Genomic DNA, 24,135 nt, shown 5'->3' on the forward strand with positions numbered 1-24,135 from the left:
CACCAGAGTCTATCCCTCAGCATTATAGGCCCAGAACTGGGTGTTGTCAGCACACCCAGAGGGCCAAATCTCAGAAATAGACCTGAGTAAAATCAAAACTCGGAAAAGGACTGACGCCTACATGTATAAAGTATAATTAGAAGTAAACAGCAGCGCTTCCCAGGAACAGTACGTGAGAATCACTTGCAGTCCTCCTGCAGGTGGCTTGTGGTCGTGTCTGCTGACCAGCCCATGCTTGCTCTGCAGCCGGCTTTGAAAACTTGCCTTTGCCTGACTTCCTCAGCACCTCCTTCAGGCTGAGGACAAGCCTCTGGGGTTAAGGAGACTAAAGTTCCCCAGGCATTTGTCTTCCCAGGTAGCACCACAGTTTCAAAGGAGCCCACCCCTACACATACCAGTCCTCTGGAATCTTGATCTTGATAGCTCTCTGGGCTATTGTGATACAGATAGTTGGTATCTTCAGTTATGCAAATAGAATCACAGAATCACTCCCTGGTCACAGCGATTAGAATCTTGTTTCCTAAAATATCTCCCCAACCCCATTTGTAGTTAGGTAGGCTTAGCACCTGTGACTTTCCTGGTGGCCAGTCTCTAAGATAACTGATCAGATTTTCAAGTTTAGAGACTTCTTGCTCCATCCCTAGAGATATGTCTGCAGTTTTCCTGGTGTGTCTTATCTCTGGGCAGGCTGTGGAGAAGGCTGCTTGGCAGGCAGGGCGTGGGGTTTGGGTTCTAAGAGGCTCTCTGACCCTTCTTCTTGTTTCAGTGCTTTAGTTCTGGAGACCTCTTTGCTGCTCACAATTTCAGCGAGGAGTCTCGGATCGGGAGGAGTGAGCTCCAGGAGTTCTGCCCCACCATTCTCCAGCAGCTGGATTCTGGGGCCTGTACCTCTGAGAACCAAGAGAATGAAGAGAACGAGCAGACAGAGGAGGGGAAGCCGAGTGCCATCGAAGGTGAGCAAGGCGAGGCGAGGGAGGCCGCGACTGGAGTGTGGCATGCAGTGTGACCTGCTCCGGGGCCCAGGACAGTGATGATGTGCTGAGAGTCCCTGGGTTCACAGGCTGGTCTGGCACGTTGCCAGGTGCTGAGCAGGTGCTGGCCAACACGCAGAGTGCGGGGCTTCGGGGCCTGTGGGTGTCTTCCCTTTTGACCTTTGGAGGGCCAGCCTTCAAGACCTGCTTGGCCCACTTCATCTTTCTACCCTCTACCCCCAACCCAGTGCCTCTGCTTCAGCCACAGCAGGCTGGCCGCAGACTGAGGGCCACACAGCCGTGGGCCCCTGACTGTCCTGAAGTCCCATCGCGCCAGCCTGTGGCACCCGACCTGGCCCGTGCCATTTGCTGTCTCTCCCTGCTCCCTGCTGTCATGGCTGACTCCTGTTTAGTCTCCCATGTTGTTTCTTCAGGCTCTCCCTCTAGTCGGTAAGCTCCTTTTGGGTAGCAACCTTGACTTTTTTCCTAAGGCTCCTTCACAGCACCTAGCCAGCGGTGGACTCTTCAGCAGCTGCTCTGTCTGCCCAGGTTACCCCGAGTGGGAACAGGCCCAGGCGGCCGCTGGCGTGCCAGCCCTCAGTAATGGAGGCCCTCGTGTGTTCTTGTTCCTCCGCAGTGTGGGGCTTTGGTTTCCTCAGTGTCTCACTGATTAACCTGGCCTCTCTCCTGGGAGTCCTCGTCCTGCCGTGCACGGAGAAAGCGTTTTTCAGCCGTGTGCTCACTTACTTCATCGCCCTGTCCATTGGAACGCTGCTCTCTAACGCGCTCTTCCAGCTCATTCCAGAGGTGCAGTAGAACAGGCGCGCGTCCTCCCCAAGGCCAGGCCCTCCTGGCTGATGTCCATACCCCACCATGCTCAAGGCTCCCAGCACTGCCTCCTCTTACCAAGGGCCACCAATGACTCCTCACTCTAGATCTCAAGGGCCTTCTTCTCTCCTCCGGGCACTCAGGTTTGCTTCTGGCCTCTTCAGGTGACGTCAGATGCAAGGCTCCTCATGTCTGCCGCCCTGTCGGGGATCTGTGGCTGGTGGCTGGTCCCTATTCTTGGTGCTGCCTACCTTGCCTCCTCTGAGGGAACCCTGGGGGCACTTGGGTGTGGCACCAGTTATCCACAGCACTGAGGTGGGGAAAGGTCACTAACGTGGTTGTGCTGTGTTGGCCGTCCTTGTTTGTCCTCAGGCCATCTTTTGTGCTGTACAGAGCCAAAGGTAGAACAAAGACTATTTGAGAAGAACAAATACAATTAAAAATATAAAATAAACAGAAGGGCACCGCATCCTTTTGTACCTTGCATCTTGACCTTTTCCTGATTGGGACGGACTTCCTGGTACCCTTACTTGACTGTTTTGAAATGTTTGGTAATTTTGTTTCTTAATTGTCATCCCTGAGGAGCTATAAAAATAAGCCCAAGTTGACAGTCTTCCCGCCTTTTCGACTCAGTCAGGGACTCTGGTGTGTACCTGACCCCCCTTGGAGTGGCAGAAGCTGCCTTTCACACAGAGTCCCTGTCAGCAGCTTCCCCGCCCGTCCAACTGAAAGACGGATCCCATCCGGAGCGGATGCCAGATGGGATGTTGTACGTGTGTCACCTTATCCTCATCCATGATTCTGAGACCACCTTGATGCCCTCTCAGAATTTCACATGGATTTAGCAAGCACTTCAGGGGAGGCCTCATCTTGGGCTATTTTTTCAGCTCTAGAAGTGGAACTTATTAATTTTTAAAGATTTGAAATCAAATGCCTCATTGTCTGTTTGAATGAAACTGCTGTCACTGAACATGCTCCGCCCCTGGCTCACAGGGAGTGTCATCGTGGCACAGTTCTGCCCTGCCCTCTCCTGGGGCTGGACTCAGCTCGGAGTGTGTCTGACTGAGAAATGTAAGAGGAAGTATTTTTTGTGACGGGGTGACTCTGGAACTCTGTTCTCTACGTCCAGGTCCCTTTTCAAGCAAATGGAAATAATTAAAAACTGCTGAAGTGCAGAGACAGAATATTATAGGCATCGGGTCTTGTTCTTCATCCCTCCTGCCCTGCACATATACATGACTTTGTGTATTTTGCACAGACTGCACCACCTCCAGGTTGTGCTGCGTGTCCCTCTGTGACACAGATTGGATATGCAGAGGCAAACACTCAGCATAATGTGCAGGTCCCTCCACTTGTCTGTATGTCCTGTTAAAGAAAGTCAGTCCTCAAGTCCAAAGTCTGATGGACCTGAGCATACGTTGGACATGTGACAAAGTAGCACCCTGCACTTCCTGCCAGACATACCAGCTGACAGGTATGACTCAGGCCACCAAAGACAGCAGGGGCTGGAGTCACAGGGTTCCAAGGCCACTTCAAGCTCCTTCTCATTTCTCTGCACTGATTGAAAGAAATTTTCATCAAAGACTCGAATCACTAACAAATTTTCTATTTCTCTCTCCCCCCCTACTTGTCTCTCTGATTTTTCTTTTTTTGTTTCCTTTGTTAATATCCACAACTTTCCCTGTCACCTCCTCCCCTAAATGGTGGCTGCCCTGCTCCCTGTCCCGGGTGGGCTGGCAGTGTGGGGATACGGTCTCCTCTGTGTCACCGTTATCTCCCTCTGCTCCCTCATGGGGGCCAGCGTGGTGCCCTTCATGAAGAAGACCTTTTACAAGCGGCTGCTGCTCTACTTCATAGCTCTGGCGATTGGAACCCTCTACTCCAACGCCCTCTTCCAGCTCATCCCTGAGGTATGGCGAGCCAGAGCCCCTGTACCTGGAGTGCGCCTGTCTCCTCGGGGGGACAGTGGGCACAGTGGGAGACCTCCGATTACATGGAAGGTGCAGGGAGGGGCTCTCAGGGGCCTTTCCTTTGGGAAAGTCAAGCCAGGACTTAGGTAAGAGGTAGGAGAGGCTGCGCAGTGTAGGGTTAAGAGCCAGGTTCAAACCCTGCTGCACCATCTCCAGGTTCTACAACCTCGGGCAAACCTCTCTGCTCCTGTTTCCTCATGTAAAATAGGAAAGACTGACCTCAAGAGAATGGAAGGGTCACATGAGATAATATTTGTAAAGTGCCTGGTGCCAGGAAAAGTGCTCCAACTGTTAAGTGAAAAGATGTAGTTTAGCTGTGTCACTTTATGGCTCTCCATTTGGTATTTTCGGTGCAGAGTGGTATAAACACGTCAACAGAATCCATGGGTCTTAGTAAAAACATCAGTTCTCAGAAGGGAGATTGGGGACAGAGACAATCTAAACAGAACAGTCGAGTTTCCATCACTGACAGCAGCTTTGTCCCTTATCTAGGTAAATGAGAAAAATCCTCCACGTTAGAGAATGGCGCTTAGTACTTGTAAGGTTTGGTAGCCCTCTCGCAGATGCCTCATCTGCCTGGGTGCAATCTCTTCAATAGACCCATTAATTACAATAAGCACAAGACATCTCACATAGGTGGTCTGGCAGGCCCACAGAACAAAAGGGTGACTCCACATGCTTCTTGTAGTACTTTGTTTTCTAAAATGCTGTTTTATGTTCCTAGTGGAGCAAAGCTGAGATCTATAGAGCTAGTATTGTTTTTTTTTTTAATATTTATTTTTTAGTCGTAGGTGGACATAATATCTTCATTTCATTTTTAAGTGGTGCTGAGGTTGGAACCCAGTGCCTCATGTGTCCTAGGCGAGCACTCTACCACTGAGCCCCAGCCCCAGCTCCAGAGCTAGTATTGTTTAACCCATGGAATCTGACCCTGCACGAGAGCACCTACCCTGAGCCTATTTGTGCCAGGTTTGCTGACCCTCGAAGTCAGGCTTTTGCATACTGCCGTCCTCCCTGGCTCAGTGTGGAGAGGTGGTAGTTGCTTCTTTTCCCGTCACTTTTCCCTCAGTGATTCGCCTCTCCCAGAGAGCTGACCAGATGTGCTACTTCTACTACAGAACGTATGTCTCTTAGAAAACGACATAGAGCCGGGTGTGGTGAGCACATGCCTGTAACCTCAGTGGCTCAAGAGGCTGAGGCAGGAGGATCATGAGTTCAAAGCCAGCCTCAGCAAAAGCAAAGCACTAAGCAACTCAGTGAGACCCTGTCTCTAAATAAAATACAAAATAGGGCTGGGGATATGGCTCAGTGGCCAAGTGCCCCTTAGTTCAATCCCTGATACCCCTACCAAAGAAAGAAAACAACACTAGAGGCTTGAGGCTTATGATTGAGTATGGTGCCTTTAAAACCTAAAGGAAAAGCACCTTTTAAGTAGCCAGGGTTCCCCTTCGCTAGGTTAGCTCCTATATGCAACCTGAACCTGAGGGGGACTGGAGTTTATTCAAGGCTTGCTTCTAGTTAGGAGACTGAGGAGCAAGTCATTGAACACTTTGACACCATAAACCAAGAACTGAACTTGAAAGAGAATTCTCCTGGTTTCTGCTCCTGTCTTCTTTCCAGTGGATTCTTTCTCCCTCTCCTTAATAAGTGAGGTTTTTCAGAAAGAACCCAGAACAATTCCCCTTCCCCAGCTGGGCGCGGAGGTGCACACCTGTACTCCAGGCTACTTTGGAGGCCCAGGCGGGAAGGTCACTGGAGCACGTGCTCTCAAGACCAACTGGGGAGCAAAGCAAGACCTTGTCTCAAAAACCCTCCCAGCACCATTTTGTTGTTGTTTTTTAAAATATTTATTTACTTATCTCTAAACTGGTAGGGATCCCACTATATTGCCCAGGCTGGTCTTAAATTCTTGGTCTCAAGAGATCCTTCTGCCTCAGCCTCCCAAGTAGCTGGGATCAAGGCGTGTGCCACAGAGCCAAGCTTCAAAAGCTCCCAAGATTAACACCTACAGGGTGTTGGCGGCTTTTTTGGCTTTGTGGTCCCCATGAGGTTTGTGGTTAAGAAGATGCTGCAATTCTTGCTGCTCAACTGGGGAATGGATTTCCCTTTTAGAAAGCATAATTCCACCACTTCCCGTTCTGTTTGCAGATAGATCAGCTGGGGACATTAAATAAGATGAAAATAAACACAGGCGTCTTCTTCTTAAATATGGAATGCGCTGACAGGATGCTCTTATAACTAAGTGCTAAGAGAAATTAAGGCATACCTAACTAAGAGTAGAAAACCATGTGGGTACATGCCTATTGTCCCAGCTACTTGGGAAACTGAGGCAGGAAGAATCCCAAGTTCAAGGCCAGCCTGGGCAAAACCTAGTCTTAAAAAAAAAAAGTAGAAAACCATATCCAGGACTACTCTTCCTAAGATTAAAATCCTAAAGATTGTCTTTTGGGAAGATGAGCAAGAAAGAACCTGGCAGGGCTGGTGATGTCACATCAGGGGAACATCAAGATTAGTTGATGGCAAGAGAAGGGCAGACAGCAGAGGTATTCCCGGATGTCTCTTTCCTAGAGTCAGGGAAGTAGTTAAGAGATGAGAGGGAACCAGTGGAGATATCTATTTTCTTAAACTCATTTTATTTTCCTGGGTCCACAGGCTTTTGGCTTCAATCCTCTGGAAGATTATTATGTCCCCAAGTCTGCCATGGTATTTGGGGGCTTCTACCTTTTCTTTTTCACAGAGAAGATCTTAAAGATGCTTCTTAAGCCGAAAAATGAGGTAAGGCCAATCATCAGTTTAAAAAAAAATGTCCGAGGGAACGCACCCACCTCAGAGAGCTGAGGCTGTTGGTGCAGGTGTGGCTCCACCAGTGCAGTGATGTGACCTGTCTGAAGCCACAGGTGCCCTCAGGAGATCAGCCCGGCTCACCTCATGAGGACATTAGCCACGGTGGCAGCCCTACTGGAAACTGGGTCTGGCCAGTGAGCCCTTTACTACAGCAGCAGTTTATCCCTTTTGCTTTGTTCTGGATTATTTCCTAAACATCTGATGTCTGACTGTAAAGAATAGGACTGACTAGCGTAGCACAGATCCAGAAAGATGACCTTCCACATCCGGCATGTGGTTGTTCCCTCACGGTGGCAGAGTCAGCAGAAATGCTCGTGGCAGAGGAGGGGCTCTGAGTGCCTGGAGCAGCGGCCCCTCAGTGCAAGGAGGGCACCCCAGGGACAGGCCTTAGCCTCACACGTGGTGCTGCCACAGGTGAGAGTTTCCACACTTCTGTGCGTGGCCTGCCCTGGTTTCCTTGGATGACCGTAATGAGGTCTTTGCAGAGCTTGGAGCACTCACTTGGAGTAGGTGTTCAGGGGGTTTGGTGAGGGTCACACTCACCCCTCCCCTGTCACCCCACCAGCATCATCACGGACATAACCATTTTGCCTCGGAGACACTTCCTTCCAAGAAGGACCAGGAGGAGGGTGTGACAGAGAAGCTGCAGAATGGGGATCTGGACCACATGATTCCTCAGCACTGTAACAGCGAGCCCGATGGCAAGGCCCCAGACGTGGACGGGAAGGTCATCGTGGGCTCGCTCTCCGTGCAGGTCTGTGGCCGCCAGCTGCTGGGGAGCCTTCAGAGGCAGAGGCCTTGATGAGTCAGGCGTGTGCTGAAAGCGTGTGGTCTTCCCCGTGACCCACGGGTCGTGGGCTGTGCTTTCTCATAGGACCTCCAAGCTTCCCAAAGTGCCTGTTACTGGCTGAAGGGTGTCCGCTACTCTGACATCGGCACCCTGGCCTGGATGATCACCCTGAGTGACGGCCTCCACAACTTCATCGACGGCCTGGCCATAGGTGCCTCCTTCACTGTGTCTGCTTTCCAAGGCATCAGCACGTCGGTGGCCATCCTCTGTGAGGAGTTCCCACACGAGCTGGGTGAGCACACATCCCCTGGAGCCTGGGTGGCGACCTTGGTTACTGGTGCAGCCCCACTTCATAGCTCCCCAGTGCCACTCAGTGCGCTCTGTAATCTGTTAACACCCGCAAGCTGTGTGGACTCTAACCACGGCATCCTAACAATAAGCCAACAGCAGCTTAGAATGATGAAGTTTTTCACAGGGAAATTTGTCTCCCTGTAGCTCATTGAGGCTCAGTGTTCTCATCCGTACAGAGGTTGGTATAGCAGCTACCTTAGAGAGTCACCGTGAGGTAGGCAAGATGCAGAAAGGGCTTACCATGTGCTGCTCACTGTTCCCAGTGCTCAGCGAGGGTGATCTCTTACACCCTGGACTCTTCCAGAGGCAGAGGAGTGTGTTAGAAGTTTGACAGGTGGATCTGTGGACGAGGCCGAGCTTGGGAGGTGCTTGGTTTTATCAAGGGAGAGTGTAGAAAGCCAGGATTCTGGAGGCTCAAATGGTCCAATTTTGGCTTTGCCATTGGCTTGCAACTTTTCTTCCTCACAATTTTGTTTCCGAAAAAGACAATTCACTATAGTTGTAAGGAAGGAAGTTCTTTGTATTTCACCTTCAATCAAAAGAAATGGGGCCATCACTAGCTGGTCATCTACTTTCAAAATCCTGCATGTGGTTTCCAGTGTCTTGGCTGGTGTGCATGGCCAGTTTGGCAGATGGGGCAGCTCCTGAACAGAATGTCGATGGTCAGTCTCGATTCTGAGGCTGTCTTGAGTTTTACCCAGATTTCATCCATAGCTGAGCCTTCTGACTCGCCCATGTTCTCTGTCTCCCAACTCAACTTCCTTCCCCTTCCTGTTCTCCCCTCCGTAGGAGACTTTGTCATCCTGCTCAATGCTGGGATGAGTATCCAGCAGGCTCTGTTCTTCAACTTCCTTTCTGCCTGCTGCTGCTATGTGGGTCTGGCCTTTGGCATCCTGGCCGGCAGCCACTTCTCGGCCAACTGGATTTTTGCCCTGGCTGGAGGAATGTTCTTATATATTGCTCTGGCTGACATGGTAAGTCTGCCGTAGTTTATACCTTAGAGGCAAAATGGGCCAGATTATCAAAATTGTGAATAGAGAACAGCTAGGGGGACGTAAGTTAGTTTTTAATAATGGCTTTATTGAGGTGTCTTCACATAACCACACAATTCACTTACTTAAGATATACGATTAGTGGGTTTTAAGGAAGTATTAGATCTACCACCCTCCCACCCCCAGTAGGGTCTCACTGTGTTGCCCAGGCTGTTCCTAAACTCGATGACTCAAGCAATCCTCCTGCCTCAGCCTCTTGAGTAGCTGGGACTATAGGACTCTGGGTGTGTACAATCACACCAACTTATAACATGACAAGAGATTTTAAGGCCAGAAAACTTAATGTTTCTGTTAGGGTGTCATTAAAGAAAATGTGCTCAATCTAGGGTCCTTAGTTAAGTATTATAGAATAGGTATATATAGATAAATAAAAAGAAGAAAGAAGAATTACTCATAATCTCTCTACCTCATAATTATAATTAACACTGTTTCTTTTTTATCTCAATGTATTGTGTATGTCTATAAGTGACTGTATTTATATTGAATTCATAATCTTGTGTCCTGATTTCTTTTACATAACACATCATGGATGTTTTTACATGTTGCATGCTCTTTGTAAATATTTTTTTCAGTGATGGTATTGCTCAATGAGAGTATATACTTTAGTTTCAGAATTAGAATTATTGGCTTAAAACAGATACATGGGTTGGGCTGTGGCTCAGTCATAGAGCATATGCCTAGCAAGTGTGAGACACTGGGTTCGATCTTCAGCACCACATATAAATACATAAAAAGTAAAGGTCTATGAACAATTAAAAACAATAATAATAATAACTAGCCTTTAAAAAAATGGATGCATGGTTTTAGGTTTTATTTTTTCTTTTTTGGGTACTGGGGATTGAACCCAGGGGTGCTTTACCCCTGAGCTACATTCCCAGCCTGTTTGTTTGTTTGTTTGTTTGAGACAGAGTCTTGCTAAGTTGCTGAGGGTGGCTTTGAACTTGCCATGCTCTTGCCTCAGCCTCCCGAGTGGCTGGGGTTACGGCTGTGTGTGAGCCACCCTGGCTGACCCCTGCTTTTAGGCTTTTATTAGCTTTCTTCCATTATCGGTGGTGTCCAGAAGTACACTGCCCTGTGTCCCACGTTAGCAGGACACAGTAGGTGTCAGTCCCCGCCTGCTCTGCTGCACCTTGTGCATGGCCTTGGAGCCTGAGCTCCCTCCCTGGTCTGTTGGCCTGAGGTGCTCTTTGGCCTGTTTGCCTGAATTACTTTTCTTTACATACCCCTTACATATCAGCATATGTAAAGGAGATGCTTTACTTTTTATACAGTTTTATTTTACGTATTCTTTGAGAATAATGTTTTTGGCGAGGTGGTGAGAACAGTGGCGGTTACCATCCAAACTCACCCCAGGGAAACACTGTAGACAGTCTCTCTTGTGGGGAGCCTGCGCCGCGGGTAGGATGCTTTGGCATTCCTTAATGGTCCCACAGTGGTCACCTGCTTTGCTGGCCCAGCAGCACGAGGCCCAGAATCAATCCCAGCCACCTTGTAGTTCCATTTTCAGTCCCCTCACACTGTTGCTTGGTTTCCCAAAGAGGTGGTAACAATGATTTGTCAGTAAAAAAGATCTTTTTAAGTGGTTTTATGTCCACAATAAAAAGGGTTTTTTCCTTTTATCAGAGTTTCTTTTTTTCTCCTTCAGTGGTGCTGGGATGACACCCTGGGCCTTGTGCTTGCTGGCACGCGCTTGGCCGTGCAGCCACGCCCGCAGCCCGAAGGCATTGACCAGGGCATTGACCGCTAGCCAGCTCCTACCCCCAAATGCAGGACCAGGTGTATAGTTCAGTGCTGGCTTTTCCTTCATAGTGGTAAAGTCATGGTGAGCAGTGGAGGAAGGCTGTCATATTCAGGTTCCAGCTGCTGTGGCTGGGAATCTCCTGTCAGCTGATTTGCCGTGTATCTCCATCACTGACCTGCCCTGGACTCGTGAGGTTGAAGACGAATCACAGGTCTCTTATTTCTCTCTCTTTTTTCTCAGTTTCCTGAGATGAATGAGGTCTGCCAGGAGGATGAAAGGAAGGGCAGCATCTTGATCCCCTTTGTCATTCAGAACCTGGGCCTCTTGACCGGCTTCACCATCATGCTGCTCCTCACTATGTACTCAGGGCAGATCCAGATCGGATAGGGCCCTGCCAAGAGCCAGTGGGACTGCAGGTCGGGTTCTGGCCACAGGACGCGGCCTCCACAGAGCTCCATGGAGGAGGCAATTGGATTAAACTGATAACAGCCATCTGCCTGCTCCAGATATCAACTGTATTTAAAGTGCTCTGTCCTAGGAAGAAGCTGCCCTGGTGACGTTTTCCAGGTAGTGCCTCAACCCTCCCTGCCCCCTTCTTCATGGTGGCTCCAGAACCTGAAAGCTGTGTACAAGACAAGACTCCCTTTCCTCTCCACTCACTCTGGACTCTTTCTCTTGGAAGCAGCACTGAGAGATTTCCAGTCTTTTACCCTGCCGTGTAAAAATAGAGCTCGTGGTCATAACTTGGTTAGAAATTTTAGGAGATGAAGGAAAAAGAAGAAAGAAAGAAGCAGCAGGAGGTGAATCTATACTTTGGGGCCTGAGGCCTGTGAAGCGGGTTTTTCTTTTCTTACAGAGAAGGGACAGGAGACAAGGGACCCCCACCCCCACCCCAGTCTGTTGAGTTGCCTATTCTCTCAAAGAGTGAGTAGTGCAGGAGAGAGGCAAGGACCATCCTGAGTGTGATAGGAAGCAGCCAGTGATGGATCTCCTCTCGGGATCCCCACTTGTTCTCCTGGGACGCTGGGGGTCGGTTTGTGCAGCTCCCATGTCCTGGCTGCCCAATTGATCCTCCGTGAAGGTTCGGTTGCCTGGACCTTCTCTTGCGGCTTAATGCTAACAGAATAGAGGAGCAGAAGATCGCGAGGAAACAAATTATTTTTGCTGTGATTTCCACCTCCCTTTCCCAGCTCCCTTCTAAGAGACTGTTCAGATCCCTCCCTAGAAGCACATTGTCAAGATGTGGGGGTTGGAGGGGAGACTGCGCACTCACCTCCCCTGGTCACGACTGGCGCAGTGCGGCAAGCCGACCTGTAGAATTAGAGTGCAGTAGTTTATGCTTTACCATGACAAGGGTAGTCAGAAATGGAATGAGTGCAGGCGAAATTTATGACTTAGTAATTACATAAATAAAAGTTTGAGTACCGGGGAACACCGGACTATAAGGTCAAAAACTTGGGGCATGGCCGAAGGTATTGCTGCGGGTGGAATTTGAGTGGCACTGTCTTGGTTACTGCTTCCTCCCTGGCCCCAGACATCAGAAGTAGAATCCTGTATTGAACTCAGTATAAATTCCTCTAATTCTCTCCAGAACATGGATGGATGAACTTGGCTTTAACACTATGGGCCAGCCTCAGGCACTGTGGAGCCCCCTCCTCAGAACTCTGGCTTCAAGGGGAGCTAATCTCCAGGTTCACTAGGTGAATTGATTTATTATTATCATATTGATAATGTGAGATTCTTTCGCCACTTTGGGGAGCCAGTCTCTCCAGAAGCCTTTCTTAGTGGTGCCACAGCTGCAGCCCAGAGGCTGTGTTCACATGACGACAGGAGTGCTGGTTCATTGCCATCGCCTGAGTTTTTCTATCCTTCCTTAGAAAAACTGTCCACTGTTGTTAATTAAAATCAACATCTATTTTGTTTTTGTTCTTAGGAAATGTTCCTCAAACCAAGAATATTCCTGAAAAGAGTATGAATGGGAAAAGTGCTGGGGGTTCTTGTTAAGTCTCACTCTCAACCCTGCCTGTTGACTCAGATGAATTTAGAATAGGCTGAAGAAGGAGGAACCGTTAGCAATCAAGATTCTAGATTGAATGTCAGGACCGACTCCTGATAGAGTTAGGGTCCAGTTTTACCAAAGAACCAATTCCTTAAATGTTGGAATCTAACTTTTTATATTTATCATCATCATTGTTGTTATTGTTTTAAAATGATTTCGTCTTTTCTGTTTTATTTTCCTCAAACTGCTTTCAAGAGGTAGCAGAAAATGACACTCTGAGGCTGGGAGGGTAGCTCAGTGGTAGACAGATGGAGCTCCTGCACAGCATACGTGCAAGGCCTGGGGTTCCATCCCCAGCACATCACCCCCACCACCACCACCCCCAAAAAAGACTGGAAGATTTACTTTATCTAACTCACGTTAATCTATTTCAATTTTAATTTTAGCATTCCCTGTAGTTCCTGTCATTCCTTTAAAATATCCTTTGTCTTGGAGTAGAGTACTGACTTAGAGTTAGTGGGTTTCTAAGTTTAGGAGAGGAGCTTAAAAAAATGTAATCTTTAACAAATTGAAAAATAAATATGAACTAGTAGGGTGCTTGCCCTTTTCATGCACACCTATATTATTAACTCAAGAGCTTCACCTTCACAGACGACTGCCTCAGAGGGAATTCCTCTTTTGCCTGCATGGATGCAGAGGCCAGCCCAGTTGGAGCTTAGGAGGGAGGTGGTAATGGAAGTTCCCATTGGCAACAGATCTGCCTCATGATTTGGAAATGTGGCAATTTCATTTTGACTTTTAAGTGTTGAATTTGCTGTTCTAGGCATCTGTACATATTAGAAGTCTGAGGAGTAGTGAGTTGTTAGAGGACTTTTCCACCTGGCACCCCAAAGGCACCTTCCACTTCTTTCCAGATGGACCAGTTCCTGTTAATGTCAGCAAGGAAAGTACATGTCACGTAGGCGCCATAAGCCAGGGACAGGGTCCTGCTACTTCTCACCTTCTGTCTTTGCCCCCAAAGATTGTGTGTCTAGTGTTACCTGGGGGCCATTCCTCGGTGGTCCTTCACCCTGGGTTTGTAAAATGAAGACTTCTCTGTTTGAGTAGTCTAAGATCTATTTTTAGGAAGTCCTCTTCCAAAGAGACAGAAATATGCCAGAAACCTGCTTTAAAAAAATAATAATAAAGTCTGATTTTTTGCAAAAGAAAGAGGTTAGGTTTTTATTATTCATATTTCCCTTTACAGTTCTACAATTACATCACAGTATTTTTTTTAAAAAACTCAGGTGTTATGAGAAAAATTAGGAAAGAAAATAACTTATGTGGACTGTAAATGTTTTATTTGTAAGGTTCTATAAATAAAGCTATATTCTGTATTTGTTGAATCCATGTGTGATCTTTGTCAAAAAATATTGTGGGTGTAATGAAGACTATTAAACACAAGGTGGCGATGGTGTCTTGCTGACCTAACTAACAGATTCGTCTTCCCAGGACCAGTTTACGCTTTCACTATGGGATTTGGAGGGAAATTCATGTGTCCTAATATGCTCACTTTAAAAATGGTTAGCTTTGGGCTGGGGGGTGACCTCTGATAGAGAGCTTGCCTAGCATGAATTGGGCCTTTGGTTTGATCCACAATACCACAAGAAAGAAAAAAAATTTTAAATGGGTCTTATGACTTTACTATGTTGCATGACAAAAGAATTGTGATTTTTTTTTTTTTTTAAATTTAAGGCTGGAGAGTGCTCAATGGTGCACTTACCTAGCATACAGGAAGTCCTTAGTCCAATCTTCAACAACAACAACAAAAATTGTTTATGTAGCCTGTGACTTCACTTGTTGCCCTACAAAAGAATTGTGATATTTAAGCTCATTGGAGTTGGAGGTGTTTGTTGCTCAGTGGTCGGGTGCTTGCCTAGCATGCACCAGGCCCTAGGTTCAAACCCAGCACCACACACACACACAGAGCTATCTCCTTGTTTTATATAAATCTACCCCTTGAAACTTGGGGAGTTGGCTTAATTCATTTAAACCACATGTGTCTGTCTTAGGAGAAAAGTCCTCTGTTGTGAGACTTAAAACCCCTAAAAGGGTTGAAGATCTGTTGCTTTTTCATTACAATAGTAATGAATAGTCAGGGAAAAAAAGTGACTCACTTTTTTTTTTTTTTTTTTTTTTTGGTGCTGGGGATTAAACCCAGGGCCTTATGCATGCAAGGCAAGCACTCTACCAACTGAGCTATATCCCCAGTCCTGATTCAATCTTATTACTGATATGCATTTGAGATCCCAAAAGCCTACTATTCAATCCTTCCTTTTTTTTTTTTTTTTTTTAAAAAGAGAGTGAGAGAGAGAGAATTTTTTAATATTTATTTTTTGGTTTTTGGTGGACACAACATCTTTGTATGTGGTGCTGAGGATTGAACCCGGGCCGCACGCATGCCAGGCGAGCGCGCTACCGCTTGAGCCACATCCCCAGCCCTCAATCCTTCCTTTTAAGAAAATTATTTTATGATCATTATTAATATTGGCAGTAATGGGGTCCAAGGGTCCTTTTCCTCTGAGTTACATACCCAGACCTTTTACTATTGTCTCACTAATTAGCAGAAACTGGACTTGCAATCCTCCTGTCTCAGCTTCCCACATTACTGGGATTACAGGTGACCCCACCACACCTGTCCATTCTTCCTTTTTTTAAAACTCAAGCACAATATGTAAATATTGATCTTTTAATTGGCATTTCCTTGCTACTCAACCATTTGTTGGAGTTCAAAATGACATTCACTGCATCCTTTGGGGTGTGCCCCCTCCTCTGGAAATCCTCTCCTACCTGCCCTCTTTCCTGCCTTCCCCAGCTGGCTTAGGCTCCTCTCATCATACCTGGGCTTGCACTGTGCTGTTTTTTTGTAGTAGTGGGTATTGAACCCCGGGGTGCTCTACCACTGAGCTACATTCCCCTCCACCCTCCACCTTTTAAGAACCCAGGGCCTTGCACATGCTAGGTAAATGCTGTACCACTGAGCCACATCTCCAGCCCATTTTTTTTTTTTTAATTTAACTTTGAGACAGGAATTTGCTAAGTTGCTGAGGCTGGCTTCGAACTTGGGATCCTCCTGCCTCGGCCTCCCATGTCTCTCAGATTATAGATGTGTGCTACTGCATCCAGTGTAATTGCTGATTTTGCACCAAACTCCTGGGTGGGACTATATCTGGTTTCTTTCTATGATTTTGGCACCTGCCATGCAGAAAGAATGAGTGAAAAGACCGAGTGAAATGCCTGTGGATTCTGGACCAGTGACCTGCTCCTTCTCACTGGCAACAGCTGCTGGTGTGTTTTCCTGTTTGGTGATGATTTTCCTTGTGTCCTCTTTCCTGGTCCACCTTCATTTAGAAACAAAATTTGAAAGAAGAATTTGTGGCCCTTACAGAAGTAAATAGGTCATTAAGAAGATTAAAACCTTGACCTTAGCCATCTTTGTAATACTCTTAACCAGTTAAGCCACTTAGGACATTTTTGGTAGAAGGTGAAACACAGTAAAATTTAAAAGGTACTATAAATTAGTACTCTTCTATCTTGTTGTTTTGCACATTCTTTTTTGAGGGGGGCGGTGGGGGGCTTGTGCATGCAAGGCACGCACTCTACCAACTGAGCTATATACTCAGCCCCCTTGCACACTCTTTTTTTACCATTCAATGATGCTTAGATCTGATTTGAGTGGCATCCCTTCCAAGAAGTAAAGGGCATTGCATGTGAACCCAGGCTTTGATCTGCAGAAAAGCAGAATGCCTGTCTATTTTTAAAAATTTGTCTTCTTCACAATGTAGTATGAGATACCTAGACCTCTGAAGAATGACAGGTTCAAATCCCTGTACAAGTGAATCCCTTTGTCCTTCTGGTATAAACGGAATTACATTCCACTCATGGTAGGTTGGTTTTTATATTTTTTATTATTTTTTTTTAATTACAATAGGGAAAAAGCCAGTGGTTGGGAAAGATCCAAAGGTCCTCATCAGCTTTCAGCTCAGTGTGTTAAGAGTCAAAAGAGCATATTCCTCTCCAATATCACAGCCCCTTCTTACTAGGTGTTTCTCAGGGTTTATTTTAAAGGAAGGGAGGGAGTTACCAGACTATCCTCCCTGTAAACAGCAATCCTTTTTTTTATTATTGTATATGTACAAATATACATATATAGTTGTAGTTGAACACAGTACTTTTGTTTTATTTATTTAATTTTATGTGGTGCTGAGGATCGAACCCAGCGCATCGTACATGCCAGGCAAGTGCTCTACCACGGAGCCACAACCCCATCCCCTATAATAGCAATCTTTGACCCTGGAGACAGGCGAGATTCCAGGAAGGTAGTTGCCTCACTTGTAGTTAAGGAACAACCCAGAAGTGTTCTAGCCCTGCTAATCAAAAGCCAAGAGGTTGTTGTTTCTTCCACTAGGTTCTAGATGGGTTGTTGATTTGTCTTTGGGCTTTTCCCCCATACGATTGTGGTTTGTTTATAGATCTGTTGAACACTGAGGTCGCCTAAGAATAAATTTAGGCAACAGTCCCCCTAGGTTTTCACAACTATAGTAAAAGAGCCATCAGTTAATTTCCCAGAAGAGCCCCTGACAGATTTTTTTTTGGGGGGGGGTGCTGTTACTGGGAATTGAACCCAGGGGAACTTTACCACTAAGCTACATCCCCAGCCCTTTTTATTTTTTTATGATTGAGTCTTGCTAATTTGCTGAGGTTGGCCTTGAACTTGCACTCCTCCTGCCTCAGCCTCCTGAGTGATGGAGATTACAGGATGTGTGAACCAATGGGCCTGGCTCTGACAGATCTTTTGATGAAATAATTCTAGATGAAATGCTTTCTTACAATACACATCTCCCTGCATTTGGCTAATGTTTTAAATGCATCAAGATCAAAGAATGACACCCAAGTCAGTTAGTTGGAGATTCCTTCTAAGAATATGATACCACACTTATGGTTTTAAAGAAGAAAAACAAGTAATTCAATAAAAGGAATCCTTGTTTTGCACACATTAAAGGCTGGATCTTTACTTATAGATGCTAGCAAAGAGGGGAAGGAAATCTTTGATCTTAAGTATCTTCCCAGATTGGGAGATTCTTTCATGTGCCATGTTCCTATAACTTCCTAAGGTTTACAAAAGGAGTCTTTTGAGACTGTTGTCTGCTTGTGTCTTATAGACATGGCCTTTGGGAAAAGACACTGCCAAATTCACAGAGTTATGATAATATAACCCTAAATAATGTAGAGGTTTATTTGCTCTTCTTTTCTTGAAAATGAATGTATAGGAGAATTATATTTTTTTAGATATTTATTTTCTAGGAAAGATCTTTGTTTGTTTGTTTATTTGTTTTAATAACAGGAATGGACCCCAAAGGTGGCTAACCACTAAGCAACATCCCCAGCCCTTTATATTTTTTATTTAGAATCAGAGTATTCACTAGGTTGCTCAGTACCTTGCTAAGTTCCTGAGTCTCGCTTTGAATTCATGATCCTCCTGCCTCAGCCTCCCAAGCTGCTGGATTATGGACATGCACCACCATGCCCAGTGGAAAGCTAATTAAAAATATACATATTATAGTGATTTTTCAGTATAGATGATTCAATTATATATTCTAACAAAAAGGGCAGATAAAATCTAAACATTAGAGATCTCAAAATCGTCTTCATTTGGCTTTAAGAGGTATTTATGCCTACAAATCTAGTTTCTCAATTATACTCTACTTAGCCTAGTAGAAAATTCTTTTGTGTCTTGGTTTACATGTTACTTTAACATTCTGTTTTAAAACTTCGGCTTGATAACGTGGGAAGAGTGCCTTGATCTGTATAGCCAACGGTCATATTTCTTCACTGAAAAGCTTAATGCAGTTTATTGGCTAGTTTAAATGGGAAAGTCCTTAGAACTAAAGTGTGTAAATTTGCTGATTTTTGAAAAAAAATGTATAAAATAAGCAAGCACCAATGCAATCCCCCCGAATTCTGGATTCTGTCCATATGTTCAGCAGAAAGAGCACAAGATTTTGAATCCAAAGAATGTATTTGCATCAATTCCATCCTTGACTTTCTGTGTGATCTTTAATAATATGTTTAACCTGTATGTTGCGCTTTAACATATTTATCCACAAAATAGAAATGATAGTCTCTGTTCTAGATCTCTAAGCATAGCAAAAATTAAATTTAGGAGAAAGTGCATTACCAATTACAACTCCCTACTAGTGGTAATCAACATTCTGTTGTTTGGATTCCCTTAAGAATCTGAAAAAAAAAATAAGTTTTCCCTCTCACATTTCTCACACCCCAGGGATATATACTCAAAACTTAAATTCATTTGCATGTCGGAAAAGGATGGGGAGAAGAAGGAGAGGAGCAGGGAATGATCTCTTGAAACCACTAGTCCCAGGTTAAGAACTTCTGCTCCAGATAAGAGTAAGATGATACCAGGCTGGGGGTGTGGCTCAGTGGTAGAGCACCTGCCTGACATGTGTGAGGCATTGGGTTCAATCCTCAGCATCACAGAAAAATAAATAGATAGAGAAGGCTATTGTGTGCATCTACAACTACAAAAAAAATTTTTTAAAGAATAAGATGATACTCAACAAATTGTTATGTTCCTATTTGGTGGCAGGGATAGAATGACAGCAATGGACAAGAAAGGTAGACAAAGATCCTCTTCTTGGGGAGTGACAAATAAAGAAACAAGTGCCATGGAGAGTAATTGTAGGGTGATGAGGTAGAAGATGGGTGGACAGGTGTAGCCTTAGCTGTGGGGGTAGGGAAGGGCCCTGACTGAACATGTATCATTTGAGTTGAACCTCAGCTTTTCAAAGATGTAGGAGAATATACCAAGAAAAAAGGCCACCAAATACAAGAGCACTGGTACAGAAACAAGCTTGGTGTGTTTGAGGCTAGAGTGTATAAACTAGTGTATTCAGCACAAACAAGGTCAAATTGATGTATAGGGGGCACCAGGAAGAGCTGAATTTAGAAGCAGACCCCAGGCAGACCAGCAGGAAAGTGCGAGGCATTTGAGAGCTTGAAGCAAAGGAATGACAAATCAGCTTTGTGCTTTTAGAAAGATCTGCTACACCAGGCTCAGTGGTGCTCGCCTGTAATCCCAAGGGCTTGGAGGCTGAGGCAGGAGAATTGCAAATTCAATGCCATCCTCGGCAATTTACCAAGCTCCTGTCTTTAAAAAAAAAAAAATAGAAAGGGCTGGAGATGTGGCTTGGATTCCTGGGTTCAATCCCTGGGAATATCAACAACACAAGAGCAACAAAAAGAAAGACAGGAAGCAACGGAGGGAGGGAGAGAGGGAGGGAGGGAGGTAGATCTGCTATATAGAAAAACGGACTGTAGGGGGAGTAAGTAGACAGGATTCTAAGTTTTGGGCTTCAGGATCTCAGTGAACCTCGGTGTTCTTTACCTGTGGCATCTTAGCTGTGGAATTCTGAAAACCAGGCATGAACGAGGTATTGAATTCTGTTCTAGACAATGCATCACGCAGGGGTGCCACCATTTTCTCCTGAAAATAACAGTAATAGGGAGGGGTGGCAGGAAGAACTGGCTCCAATACTTATCACAGTTCTCAGAGTATTGGGTTCTTCTAGGGAGACCAGGGAAAATATACCACTGAGGGGTTTGCATGGTACCCCAAAAATTGCACTGAATATACTTACCAGTCAGCAGAACTTTCATCAGCATTTTTTTAAACTTATAACCATCTAAAGAGATTTTTAATCTGATAGCAAACAGGACGTTTTGCTTTAGGTCTTGCTTTTCTAATTACAAAACAAATGTGTGTGTGTGTATGTGTGTGTGTGTGTGTGTGTATTTTTTTTTTTTTTTTTTGCATTACTGAAGGTTGAATTCGTGGCCCTGAGCTACAAACCCAGGCCCTCCTTTAAATTTGCCCAGGCTTAGCCTTGAACTTATAGACCTCCTGCCTCAGCCTCCCAAGTAGCAGAGGTTACAGGCATATGCCACCACACCTGGCCAAACATTGTTATCTGAACTTGATAATTTTTTAAGACCTTAAGATTGAAGAGTGTCCGTGCCAAAGTAATTTAATCAAAACTACACACACCTGGGGCTGGGGATGTGGCTCAAGTGGTAGTGCGCTCGTCTAGCATGCGTGAGGCACTGGGTTCGATTCTCAGCACCACATACAAACAAAATAAAGATGTTGTGTCTATCTAAAACTAAAAAAAAAAAAAAAAGCTTAAAAAAAAAAAACTACACACACCTATAGAAGACATGTATTAAATATGGTGTCCTTACAACATGTGTTTGTTTGTTTTTTTTAAGATGTTGGTGGACCTTTATTTTGTTCATTTATTTATATGCGGTGCTGAGAATCGAACCCGGTGCCTCACACATGCTAGGCAAGTGCTCTATCATTGAGCCACAACCCCAACCCAACATGTGTTATTAATACAAACTCATTTAGTGCTTTTCATATAAAATTGGATATTATACAGTACAAAAATGCCTTTTATTTTGCATAGCTATTTCAGAAATGCTTATTCTACTCTAGTTTTTTTTTATTTTGTTTTTAAACCAGGGATTGATTGAACCCGGGGGTGCTTCAACACTGAGCCACATCCCCAGCCCTGTTTATTTTTTTATTTTGAGATAGGCTCTCACTAAGTTGCTTAGGGCCTCATTAAGTTGTTGAACCTGGCTTTGAACTTGCAATCCTTCTGGCTCAGTTTCCTAAGCCTCTGGGATTACAGGAATGCACCACTGCACCCAGATCTACACAACTATTTTTAAAACTTTTTAAAAATATTTTTTTTAGTTGTTGATGGACCTTTATTTTATTCATTTATTTATATGTGGTGCTGAGAATTTTACCCAGTGCCTCACACATGCTCAGTAAGCATTCTGCCACTGAGCCACAACCCCAGCCCAACTACTCTATTACTTTTTAAAATATTCTACAGTTCTTTTGCCTGCGTTTAACATAGAAGCTTAATATTTAATGGTCTTATATAAATAGAAACTGAAGCCAGATTACTTTTACACAACAGTGAAAACAAGGACTCCCTGTGCTTTTGTTAAATTAAGAGTTCATAATGATTTCTCAGAGGAGCTGGTCATTAATTAAGACTTATGAAGTGCTTAGGGAGTTCCAACTACCAAGTCTCACGAGCCTTGTACAAAGGAACCTAAATTTGAAGCAATTAGTAGACATGCCATTTACACATGAATCTTGGACATTTCAAATATTTGTGTCCATTCTGATGAGTGCAGAAAGGAAAAGGAAAAAGATCATGGGTTGGAAAAGTAGCTTAGAGTAGAGTGCTTGTCTGGTACACTGAGGCCCTGGGTCCCCAGTACTGCAAAACAAAAGAAAGAGGTGAAATTAGGTAACGGGGCAGGTGGGGCTGTCCTCAAACTGAGTGAAATAGGGCTCCAGTTATTGTTGGGAACTGTTAATGTGATGACTCTAAAAAACACCACCATGGCCAGGCCCAACAGCCTCTAATCCCAATGACTGAGAGAGGAGAATCGAAAGTTCGAGGACAGCGTTAGCAATTAGCTAATAACTCATCCCCTAATAACTCAGCGAGACCCTATCTCTAAATAAAATATTTAAAAATGGCTGGGGATGTTTCTCAGTGGTTAGGCCGCCCTGAGTTCAATCCCCATGCCAAAAAATAAATAAAAATAAAAAGGACTGGGGATGTAGGTCAGTGGTGGAGTGCCCCTGATGTTCAGTCACCATATCACAATGAAGGTAAATCTATTCATTGCAGAAAAAAAGGGAAGGGAGCTTAGTTAAGAGTTTTTTCCTTTCTGTATTTTCAATCATTGTGCTTTCCCCACCTTTCCCAGTGCTGGGAGTTGAACCAAAATTTCAGGTGTGACAGGCAAGTGCTTCTACCTTTGAGCTATATCTCCAGTCCTTGTTTTTTCTGATCAGAGAAGTCATTGAGAAAATCTCCCAAATGAAAGTTTTATAATATTCTCTCACCAATGAAAATTGGAAAAATATTTCAATGAGACTTTTCTCTGTGGAGCCAGGCTGGCCTTCATCCTGCCTTAGCCTCTCAAGCAGCATTTTTTTTTTTTTTTTTTTTTTTAGTGGTACTGGAGAACAAACTTAAGGCTCCTGCATGGTAGGCAAGCACTGTACCTCTGGGCTGCATCTTTTAACTTTTGCACAAGTTTTCTTGAAATACTATTTGATCTTTCTATGCAAGATGTACTTTGATCTTTTCCTTTTTTTTAAATTTCTATTTCTATCTTATTCAGAGTTTTTTTTAAGAGAAATACTGATTTTAATTAAACAGAATAAGGTAAACTCTAGGCATCAGTCATTTTTCAGCCTAAAAATTAGCAAAAACAGTTGAAAACAAGGCACTTTTTTTTCCCCAAACTTGTTATGTGGCTCCAGGTATCAAGAAAAATTAATGCAAATGTTAAACATAAAAATAGAAGTCTTGAGAGTATTTTTAAAAAGTGTATAAAAAGCCCCACAAAACATGTCAAGGTTGTTCCTGATTCTACAAAATAGCACCAGATAAGAGGAGTAAAAGGTGTTAAAAACCACTACAACAGCATTTCTGAAATGAAGCTTGTCAGACCTCCCTTTCCCCTAAAAATATGATGTTATCATGGAATAAAAGAGGATTTTAAAATCTCTGGAGGGAGGATGGAGCTTTTATTGTAGCTTTCCCCTGCCATCTCTTAGATGGGGGGCAGTGTGAGGAATGTGCTTCTGTCCCTGGATGTCCAGAAAGGATGAGGAATATGAGCATCCTAGTTCTCATCGGGGGACCTGTGCCTGTCGGTGCGGGGATGGGGGGTCTTACCTAGCTCAGCCCCCTCCTTCACACTCCTCACACAGGAAAGAGGGAGATGACTGAGAAGCCAACTTCTCCTACATAATATATGGCAGCTTATATATAATTCTGGTCCACCCCTTCCTGAGTGCCCTAGAGGCTTCTATTGCAGTTTCCAGGAGGGATTTGGCTAAGGGGGGATCCTGCCCTTGGGTTTGTGGAGGGGAAAATGCCCTGAATGAGATGACGATGATGATGTCATCCCTGCTAAATCACCATCATGGTGGGAAATAATCTAATGGCCTAATGGCCTTGGACTGAGGCAAAGGGAATGTGCAGGTTAAGATTCAAATAGGTACCACTTCCTCTTCTGGTAGCCCTAGGAAAAAAAGATTCATGCTGGGCCTACAGTCTACAACTGCACGCAGAGCTGTAGACACTTTTAGAAAGTCTTGCAATAACAGTCTTGGGTGATTTGGCATTCTAACCTGAGTATAGGAGGACTGTGGGTCTGTGGTTTTGGTATCTTAGCCATTGTTTCTCTGAGTAGTAAACCCAGGAAGGAGGAAAAAAGCCATTTTACTATCTACTTCAAGTTTTAAAGTTTTAGAAGAAGAAAATGAGCACCGTGTTTGGCTGCTCAGAGCAGCCAGGTCGGATTTGTGCCCAAGGGGGTGGCACCTTGGCTGTCCCCTGCAAGAGAGGGTCAGGTGGCTCAGAGCTTTTTTTAAAAAAATATTTTTTAGATATACATGACAATAGACTGTATTTTGACATATTA

At 44.8% G+C, this 24,135-nt stretch overlaps 1 protein-coding gene across 2 annotated transcripts in view; it reads left to right on the top strand.

Annotated features, from left to right (window-relative positions):
- Positions 1–13,931, top strand: part of Slc39a14 (solute carrier family 39 member 14) — a 46,949-nt gene extending 33,018 nt beyond the window's left edge. The window contains exons 3-9 of one of the 2 annotated variants that reach the window (XM_046447677.2): positions 767–953; positions 1,609–1,778; positions 6,422–6,544; positions 7,179–7,367; positions 7,488–7,695; positions 8,544–8,728; positions 10,788–13,931. In XM_046447677.2, coding sequence (XP_046303633.1) covers positions 767–953; positions 1,609–1,778; positions 6,422–6,544; positions 7,179–7,367; positions 7,488–7,695; positions 8,544–8,728; positions 10,788–10,934 — 1,209 coding nt within the window. In that variant the 3' untranslated portion in view covers positions 10,935–13,931. Of the gene's footprint in view, positions 1–766; positions 954–1,608; positions 1,779–3,539; positions 3,710–6,421; positions 6,545–7,178; positions 7,368–7,487; positions 7,696–8,543; positions 8,729–10,787 lie in introns of both variants that reach the window. The other variant, XM_046447678.2, reaches the window with a different exon arrangement.
- Positions 13,932–24,135: the final 10,204 nt, after the last annotated feature.

Source organism: Marmota monax, unplaced genomic scaffold (genome assembly GCF_021218885.2).
Source record: "Marmota monax isolate L192 unplaced genomic scaffold, Marmota_monax_Labrador192_F-V1.1 WCK01_AAM20220418_F8-fsc00040, whole genome shotgun sequence".
NCBI classification, from domain to species: Eukaryota; Metazoa; Chordata; class Mammalia; order Rodentia; family Sciuridae; genus Marmota; species Marmota monax.